Below are 9,181 nucleotides of genomic sequence, written 5' to 3'. Positions count from 1 at the left end.
GCGCTGCCGTTTGGGGCTGTTGGGCTGCGTGGCATGCGGTGTTGCGCTGGGGAGCACAAGGGAACGGATGAAACGAAGGAAGGAAGGAAGCAGGCGTCCGTGACGTGGGACTACCAACCGGGGCGACTAGTGTGCGTATCATATGTTCTGTGTGGCGCTGCCCGCCCGTCTCACCAAACCTCCCACGCCCTCTACCATTGCCTTAGCTTACCATGAATGTAAACCCCCTTGCGGCCTCCATCCCACAGGCTGATGGAGGACCGAGCCATGTCGGAGCAGCTGCGAGCCATTCAGTGGACCGGCGCCTTCAACACCTACGCCATGGCGCCGCCCGGCACGGACCCCGCCACCGGCCGCCGCGGGCCCTTCTCAGGCGAGCAGCTCAACCACGCGGCGCGGCGGCGCGAGGCGGCGCGCGAGCAGCAGCGCCGCGCGGCGCGTGCGCTGGCCAAGGTGCGGCGCGACGCCGCCGCGGCAGCGGCGGCGGCGCAGGCGCAGCTGGCGCTGCGCCAGATGCCCACCGAGTGCTCCGGCGTGGGCCTGGCCGCCGAAATCTCCGTGTCCCCAAACCTGGGCGGCATTGCCTCGCCATCGGCGGCATTGCTAGACCACAGCGCGGCCAGCCTGGCGGCGGGTGGCGGCGGAGAACAGGCGCGCGCCGGCTCCGCCGGCGCGCTAATCGGCCACCGCGCCGCCTGGGGCGCGTTGGGCGCGCCAACCACGGCGGCGGCAGCGGAGGCCGCCGCCGCCGCCGCCGTGACGGCGGGCGGCGGTGCCTATTACTACGACGGGCCCCGGGCGGTGTCGGAACAGATCGTGGCGCCGGCGACGCTGCAGCCCAAGCCGGCGCCCAGCCGCGTGACGGCGTCGTCGCGCGACGTGCTGCCGCGGCGGCCGCTGCGGACGCAGCGCTCCATGGGTGCGGCGCTGGCGCCGCATCCGCTGCCATCGGCTGGCAGCCTGGCCTTCGGCTCGTTGGCCACGTCCACGGCCGCCTTCCGTGAGGCCCTGCTGTCCGCGCTGCCCAACGCCGGCAACCAGCTAACGGGCGAGCACCTGGAAGATGCGCTGCAGCGCACAGAGGGCGGAGGTGGAGGCGGCGGCGGCGGCGAGCGGCGCAACCGGCGCGTGCACGGGGTGCCCGTGGCGGCGGCGCGGCGGGAGGCCAAGCGCCGTGCAGCGGCGGAGGCGGCGGCAGCCGCCGCCGCTGCCGCAGGCGGCAGCGGCGAAGCCGATCCGCCGCTCATGCGCCGCAGCGGCGGGGGCGCGCTGGTGCCGGTAGAGGCCGGCGGCGCGAAGGACGTGGGCGGCAGCGGCAACGGGCGGGAGCGGGCCACGAGCGCGCGCGCCACCAGCGCCCGGTCGCATGTGGGCTTCGGCAGCAGTGTCGCTTCCAACCGCAGCCCGCGGACAGTCGACCCCACCGTGGCCATCGCCAGTGCGCGGGCGCAGCAGCGGAGCCACGCATTGGAGGCGGACCTAAACCCCTTTGGGGACGACGGCGGACTGGATTTCACGGACAACCACGACCCGATGTTTGGCGGCGACTTCGGGGATCTTGGCGGCTTCTCGGCGGCGGCCTCGCGCGCGCAGTCGTTCGCTAGCGGCGCCACCGCAAGCCGGAAGGACCGCGGCGTCTCCAGCCGCTCACATGGCGGCGGGCGGCGCGTGGCGCTCAACGTGCCTGAGGATGAAGATGACGAGGATGGAGAGGAGGAGGAGGACGAGGACGAGGACGAGGGGGAGGACGGCATGGTTGTGGACTCGGAGCCCGCCTCGCCCACAGCGGCAGACGGCGAAGACGGCAGTGTGCGGCGGCGGAAGAAGGGGAAGAAGGGGCGAAAGGCGGCGGCGGCGGCAGGCTCAGGGCACGCTGGGGAGTCCGCCGTCGAGGAGTCCGCTGCCTCCTCCCGCCGCACACGAGACCAGGCGTTATCCCGGAGCAGCAGCCGCACTGCCGGTCCTCCCAGCTATCTGCAGCCCACGGCGTCCGCGGCCGCACGCGCCGCTGGCGTAGCGGCGGCGAAAGCCGCCGCCTCCGGCGCGGCCGCGCCTTCCGCCGCCGCCGCCGCCGCCGCCGCCGCTGGCGGCTGGTTCCTCACTGCCACGGACGTGCCTGAAGGCGAGGAGGCGCGGGAGGAGGGTGCGGCGGCGGAGGGCGGCGCGGCGCCGCGCCCTGCGTACCAGGGCGATGCGGAGGAGGGCCGCCGCGGGGACGAGGAAGCAGATGAGGAGCGGGAGGACGACGCGTCGCGACCCGAGCCGCGGGGCCAGGTGCACACAGACGACACCGGCGGGCGACGGCGGCGGCAGGCCAAACGGCCGCGCCTCACCGCTGCCAAGCTGCAGGTGTGTGTGCTCGATCGGCGTGCTCTGCACACAGGCTCGTGCCTCTCCGCTGTCCCTTGCAACACCTAGCGTCTCGCAGCGGTCAGCAAATCTGCAGGCGCGCTCAATCCCAGATCTCAAATCTCCAACTCGCCAAACCCCGTACCTTACCGTCCTACATTTCAGTTACCCTAACTGCCGTATCGGTCCGTGCTTTTCCTCCTTCGCCGCACAGGTGGCGCTGGCGCGCCGTGCTGCGCTGCGCAGTGCTCTGGAGGCGCGCGGCGAGCTGCTGGCGCTGGACGAGATGGACCTGGAAGAGCTGGAGGAGGAGTCGGAGCTGGTGGACCGGCTGGTGGAGGCATCCATTCGCGTGTACGGCGCCGCACTGGCGCAGCGGCAGGCGCAGCGGCAGGCGCCGGGCAGCTCTGCGCTAGCCGGCGGCGCCGTCAACGTGCCGGGCGAGGGCGTGCGCACGCCCGGGCGCGGCCGCGCGCTGGGCTGGGCGCCGCCCGGACCGCACGAGCTGGGCCGCGGCGATGCGATCCAGCTGTGCCCCGACAACCCCTGGCTGAGGCCGGTGGCGGGCACGGCGGCGGCGGCGATGCGCGCGGAGCGTGAGGGCGGCGGCGGCGGTGGCGGCAGGGATGTGTCGCCCTCGAGACTGGTGCCGGACCTGACGGTGGTGCCAGCGGGTGCGGGCGCCGTCGCCGCCAGCCACCTCGCCGCCGGCAATCGCACGGCAGCAGCAGCAGCAGCAGCGGCGGCGGCGGCGGCGGCGGCGTCAGCGCAAGCCAACCCTGCGCTGGCGTCAGTGCCGGTTGCCGACTTGGCGCCGCACCTGCCCACACCGTCAGGGCAGTACAAGCCCGTCGGCTTGCCGACTTCGGTGCCGCTGGCGCCGTTGACCAGCAGCCCCAAGCCGGCGCCCGGGCAGGCCGGCACCGTGCGCTTCCCACAGCCCGTCGCCGGCGCGCCCGGCACCAGCGGCCCCGCCTTCGCCAACCCGATGCGCAGCGCGGCGCCGGTGTCACAGCTGTCGGCGCCGGCGCTGACGCTGAACGCCTCCGCGGCGGCGGCGCCCGTGCACGGCCCGGCGGGATTGCAGCCGCTGGGCGTGCCCGGCGGCGCCGCCGCCGGCGGCGCCGCCAGCGGCGCCGCCACGGCGCGAAGCGGCGTGGCAGCGCTGCCGGCGGCGCTGACGGCGTCTGGGACGCTGCCGCCGCGGGGGCCGCAGCTGCCGCCGGTGGAGTACACGCCGCCGCGGACGCCGACCACGCCGTCCTCTCGGCCGCCGGCGATGCTGGAGCCCATTCCGGACGCGCCACGCCCGCGCTCGGCCGACGGCCCGCCGGCGCAGCTGGCGGCGGGGGCGCCTGGCGGCGGCGGCGGCGGCGGCCACCACCCCCACCACCTGCCGCCGGCGCCGTCATCTGCCAGCTCCTCCAGAGGGCAAGGCCGGCCGACGCAGTCACAGCCGCCGACGCAGTCGCACCCGCCTTTGGATTGGGTTAAGTTGCATACGCCGGACCGCGGCTTGGCTGGACTGTGCAGCATTGGCACGACGCCGTCGGCGATTGCCGCTGCGGCGGCGGCGGGGCCGGTTACGGGACTTGCTGGCATGCCGGCGCCAATGGTTACGGCGTCGCCAGGTAGTGGTAGTGGTGGTGGTGGTGGTGGTGGTGGTGGTGCCGGTAGCGCAGGTGGAGGAGGCAGCGGGGGCGGTGGTGGGGCGGTAGGCGGCGGGACTGGGCGGACTCGGTCGCCGTCGCGCCTGGGGCCGGGGGCGGTGGGCAGCCAAGCTCATTGAGTTGGCGGCGATGAGTGAGGCAGCAGCTGCAATTACTTGGACCACCTTAACCACAGTGTTTGTGTTGGTGGCATGTACACGCGGACACAATGCCGGGCGCAGGCGCCAGAGCAGTCATTACGGTACATCGGCTGCCTTTGCCGCGGCTGGGTTTAGCGGGTAGACCAGACTCGGGGAACTGAAATAAATAGGTAGGGTAAGTTTTCTGGAAGCTAAGTCGCTGATCGGTGTGCACTCATTCTTGAGTGGGACGCCTAAGAGCAAAAGCATTAATGACTTTGTGAGGCGGTGAGGTGCAGCTCCTCCTTGGGCACCCATGTTTCGGGTGGCCGTTCAGTTCCGTGCTAGTCGTGGGAACCGTGCCAGGCCCTGGTGCCAGCCCGTGGGCTTTGCCCTTGCGCACTGCCAACCACCTGGGCCACCCCACAACGGATGGCGCAGGGGAATCAGACAGACAGCGCACTCGCAGCCGCAAGAGTAGGTCAGCCGCAGCGGCCTGCCGCCTTGCCTCCACCCCTCGTCTCCGCCTCTGCGCACATCAGCATGTGTGACTGACTATCCACATCTGCTCCGTGCATTACCATGCTTCCTTGCACCGCTGCTGGCTGAAGAAATATGGTGACCGCAGGCAAAAGTTCCATGCGTGACTTCCAGGGTGCCAATAAGCACTACTCAGCTCTTGACGCACAGCAGCAGCACCAGCACGGCCCTCAACTACTGACACCGCCCAGGGCGGATGACAATTCCACTCGCCCTTGCATCCTCCTGCCGCCTTGCTCTCCCTAAAACTTCCCCCAAAACACCTGCATCTGCACCCTAGCCTGCCTGTACCTTCTCCGCACCCCCGCTCAGCCGCCCCTCCCCCCGGCCTGCCGCCTCAGAGCTTGAGTATGATGACTGCGTTGACCAGCCCCGCCGCCTCCAGCGTCTGCTCCTCGCCCTCAACCACCTTGTTGGGGAAGGCCGTCATCAGCTGGTAGGCCGTCTGTCGGGGCATAGCCGTTCATGTGAAGGACGGAGGGTTGGATGGCAGGCAGGTGAGGAGGGGATAGCCGTTCATGTAAACAACGGAAGGGGGGATGGCAGGTAAGTGAGGGTGCAGGCCAAGTGAGGCTGGCCGGCCGGCCGGCAGGCAGGTGTGCGTACGTGCCAGTAGAGCCCGTGCGTGTGCGTCTGAGAGCGTCAGGCAGGCGCCCACGCAACCCGCGACCCCCTCTCCAAGCCATCCACCCTACCTCCCCAACTTCCGTCCCCATCCTCCGCCTCCTCTCACCCACCCACCCCACCCCATTCACCCGTACCTATCCCTGCCCCGACCCCTTCCCCCGCTTCCGCTTCCGCTCCCGCCCCCGCTCCTGCCCCGCTCCCGCCCCGCTCCCGTCCCCGCCCCCGCTCCCGTCCCCGCTCCTCCAGCCCCTACCCCTGCACCAACCCCACCCCCGCTCGCGCCCCCGCTCCCGCCCCCGCTCTCACCGACAGGTCGGGCCGCGACGCGCGCACGAAGCGCCGGATGTCGCGCACCGTGTGTCGGCCCTGGTTGAATCGCGCCACCATGCGGCTACCGTCGGGCAGGCGCAGCTGCAGGCTGGTGGACGGCAGTGCCTCGTCCACGCCCTGCCACTCCCCGGCGGAGGCGTCGGCGGCGGCCGCGGCGGCGGCGGCGGAGGCGGCGGAGGTGGAGGCGCCGGCAGAGGTGGAGGTGGGCGCACCCAGCGTGCGGCCGGTGCCGGTGAAGTACCTGGACGTGGGGGGAGGCGGGGGAGGGGAGGGGGTTACATTCATGATTGGTTAAGCAAGTGGTAGACGGGGGGGGGGATTCCAGGCAGGACCAGTCGGAAGGTCTGGAAATGGCGCAGCGGGAGGCGGCGGCAGACGGGGTGGCAGGTGTGTGTGTGTCGCCACCACGTGTTGGCGGAGCGGTTCGGATGGTGGGCGGTAAGAACATAGCGCTGCCTAGCTGCATGGGCCCGCCCTGCCCCCGTGCCCTGTGCCGAGCCCGGATGGCCCAGCTCGCTTATTTCCCCTCCCGCGCGGGTCGCCCGCCGCCTTCTTCGCCGCCGTCCCCACACAAGTATTGTCGCAACATTTGCTTCGACTTGTCAAGCGACCGTCTGTCTCTGGTTTCTTCATTCAGAATGGTGGAAATACCCCCCCCCCCTCGCTTCCCCTACTCCACGCATGCATTTGCGCCACGACGTTTGCCACCACGTGACGTGCCAAGGCCAAGGCCCCATCCATCCCCCCTTGCCTCCTCCCCGCCCCCCTTCCTGCACGTACCGGTATCATGAATGTACCCCCCGCCCCTGTGCCGCCCTCCCACCCCCACTCACTGCTTGGGCCGCTCCGGCTCCGAGTACGGCTCCTCCTTGCGCATGAGGTTCACGGTCACAGGCGCACCCGGCCGGCCGGGGTCCAACTCCGCCGGGCACTCACCCTGCGCGTGAGCATGCGCATGCGCACGGCCAAGCGTATGTGAGTCAAAGATCAAGTGACTGCCTTCCCAATTCAAATGCAATTGCAACTAACAACTCCAGTTCCCACCCCACCGCGGCCCTATTCCTAGCGCGACCGCCCAGCCCCTCGCAACACATCGGCCCGCTGGGCCTGAAATCACCCGCACGTCCGCGGCCCCGCACCACACCCCTCTGTTGCGGCCGCGACCAGGACCCCTGTCCCACGCCCGGGCGCTCCACCCTCCAGCGCCGCGGTGCATCTGCGCCCCGACTTGACCGCACCCACTCCCTGCCCCGCCTCCCCCCACCACAGCCTCACCGCGCCCATCGCAACCCCCCCGCCCAACCCCCGCGCACCCCTCACCCCCACACCTTTGAGATGCTTTCAATGAAGGGCATATTGGCTGGGTCGTCCACGCGGCGCGGCGGGCCGTCGTCCACTGTGAACACGCCGTCGTTGTAAAAGGTGATGACGTGGTTGCGGGGGCCCTCCGTCTCCGGCGGCGGCTTGCTCTGTCGAGGGCGCGCAGTCATTGGGAGGAGTGGGACACAAAGCCGCGTCAGGACGCCATAGACCACAGCCGCGTCAGGACGCCATAGACCACAGCCGCGTCAGGACGCCGTAGACCAGGACGCTGGGGCCACGCTCAACTTGTCGGCTTGCTCGCTAGCTAGCTCCCTAGCTAGCCTACAAAGGGGCACATAGGCCGCAACCTCTCTGTGGCGCCGGAATCAAAGCTGGATCCACAAATCCGTGTCCCAGCCACCCCTGCCTGCATTCGTTTGCCCTGCCCTCTCCTTGCACGCCATCCTGCCTGAGGCGCCACCATCCCTCGCCCAACACTGCCTCGACCTCGCCGCTACCCGCGACACCACTGCCCCCACCCCATCCCTTCCCAGACTCTGCCTCCATGCCCTCATCCAGGACCCCCTTCTCGCAGCACCCTAAGCGACGCCGTGCCACGCCGCGCGCTGCGCGCCGCTCCCTCCTCTCCGAACCCCCCACCAAGCCCCACCAGCCCCTGCAGCCTACCCCGCCCGCCGGTCCCTCCCCGTCCCCTCCCCATTTCCGTCGGCCTCTCCTACTCTTCCAACCCCCCACCCTTCTCCCCCTCCTCCTCGTTCAATCCCCCACCCCCTCGCCTCCCCTTCCAACCCCCGACGCTTCTCCCTCTCCTCCTCGTCCAACCGCCACCCCTTTCCCTATCCTCCTCTTTCAACCCCACCCCTCTCCCCAACCTCCTCTTCCAATCCCCCCCCCTCGCCTCCCCTTCCACCCCCGACCCTCTCCCTCGCCTCCCCTTCCACCCCCGACCCTCTCCCTAACCTCCTCTTCCACCTCCCCCCCTCGCCCCAACCTCCTCTTCCAACCCCCCACCCCTCTCCCTAACCTCCTCTCCCCCCCAACCCCCACCCCCTCGCCTCCTCACCGGCACCGGGCCGCCTCCTAGCGTGTGGCCGGTGCCCTGGAAGGCGCGGGGCGGCTGGCCTGGCAGGTCGGCGGCAGTGCCGGCGGCGGCGCCCGCCTGGCGTGCGCGGTTGAAGAGCGCACCCACGCGGTCATCCTCCTCGTCAGACTGAGGGGCGGGGAAGGCGAGGGGCCGGGGGATTGCGAGGTGAAGGCGGTGGGCCGGGGAGTGAGGGGGGTGGGGAGGAGGGGTGAGGGGTGAGAGGCCAGGGGGTCAGCGTGCAGGCCCAGCGAGGGGGCCGAGGTATGGGCAGGGTTGCACCCGGCGCTAGACGCCAGACGCATGGACTGCAGCGGGTGTGTAGGGCCCGCGATGTGGGGCGGCATGCGTGCAGGGGGCCAAGCGAGGGGACAGGGATGCGCTCAATGCAGCAGCGCCGCACATACAGGTGTGCAGGTGGTGACCCCCTCCCCACAGACTCGAGACATCGGGCCGGTGTCCTGAGGGCCCCGAGCCCGAGCGGAGGCCGTGCCACAAGGCACCGTTGCAGGCCACTCAGCACGTCTCCCTCGCGCTAGGATGCATGAGTTGGATGTCTAGGACGTGGACAAGGCCGTGCCGTGCACCATAGTTGGTGCGCGTGCACCGAGCCCGATAATGGCCCAAGCCTGAGGGACAAACGTGATTCTAGTAGTACACCGGCAGGGGCGGGGCAAAACCCCAAACCCAACGCTGAGTTCAAGCGCGGGGGCTTCTCACCTCATCCTCAGGGGCTCCTCGGAGTAGCTGGCCACTGTGTATAGGTGTAAAAGGTTGCAATGCACACTGAGGTGGTAAGGGGAGCGAGGCGGACCGGCTTCGCGCGCGGATCTGTGCGAAAGTCTCGTTTCTCTCAAAACCCCAGCCCCCGTCAAGCTTTCCCCTGGTCACGCTCACCTCTTCTCACCACCAGCATAGTAATCGTTGTGCTTGCTCTGCTTGTCGTCGTCCCCCTCCCCGTTCAGGTCGCTGAGCGACTTAACATTGGCCATGGTTTCAAACCTAGTAATGAATGCAAGGGTATTTGCAAAATTGAACAGCACACGGCAGTTGGCAGAAGTTTTCGCAGCACGGTCTCGGTCGCCGAGGCCAAAATGGCCCAGGCCAACGCCGTGCCGGAACATTGCCCCGATTCGTGTTGG

General features: G+C 70.0%; 2 protein-coding genes across 2 annotated transcripts in view; one reads left to right on the top strand and one right to left on the bottom strand.

Moving 5' to 3' along the window:
* The window catches only part of CHLRE_01g034500v5 (uncharacterized protein), an 18,396-nt gene extending 14,007 nt beyond the window's left edge, over positions 1 to 4,389 (top strand). The window contains exons 18-19 of the mRNA XM_043058697.1: positions 249 to 2,349; positions 2,564 to 4,389. Of these exons, the coding sequence (XP_042928611.1) occupies positions 249 to 2,349; positions 2,564 to 4,138 (3,676 nt within the window). The 3' untranslated portion in view covers positions 4,139 to 4,389. The remainder of the gene's footprint in view (positions 1 to 248; positions 2,350 to 2,563) is intronic.
* A 4-nt stretch (positions 4,390 to 4,393) lies between these two features.
* Positions 4,394 to 9,113, bottom strand: CHLRE_01g034451v5 (uncharacterized protein). The gene is made up of 7 exons (XM_043058696.1): positions 8,937 to 9,113; positions 8,760 to 8,793; positions 8,022 to 8,168; positions 6,964 to 7,104; positions 6,469 to 6,572; positions 5,612 to 5,876; positions 4,394 to 5,123 (listed from the first exon to the last, which is right to left on the bottom strand). Exons 1-7 carry the CDS (start codon positions 9,029 to 9,031, stop codon positions 5,016 to 5,018), a joined length of 894 nt encoding a protein of 297 aa, XP_042928610.1. The 5' UTR covers positions 9,032 to 9,113; the 3' UTR covers positions 4,394 to 5,015.
* Positions 9,114 to 9,181: the final 68 nt, after the last annotated feature.

Source organism: Chlamydomonas reinhardtii, chromosome 1 (genome assembly GCF_000002595.2).
Source record: "Chlamydomonas reinhardtii strain CC-503 cw92 mt+ chromosome 1, whole genome shotgun sequence".
Taxonomy (NCBI): Eukaryota; Viridiplantae; Chlorophyta; class Chlorophyceae; order Chlamydomonadales; family Chlamydomonadaceae; genus Chlamydomonas; species Chlamydomonas reinhardtii.
This window is presented reverse-complemented; position numbering and strand designations above follow the sequence as displayed.

What these genes read in the sequence shown, in the direction of transcription:
- CHLRE_01g034451v5 (XM_043058696.1), bottom strand. Translation starts at nt 9,031, where the DNA reads ATGGCCAATGTTAAGTCGCTCAGCGACCTGAACGGGGAGGGGGACGAC. An exon ending in GAGGAGCCCCTGAGGATGAG is followed by an intron (nt 8,169 to 8,759) that starts GTGAGAAGCCCC and finishes CCCGCCCCTCAG; the next exon opens with TCTGACGAGGAGGATGACCG. An exon ending in TCATTGAAAGCATCTCAAAG is followed by an intron (nt 6,573 to 6,963) that starts GTGTGGGGGTGA and finishes GCTCACGCGCAG; the next exon opens with GGTGAGTGCCCGGCGGAGTT.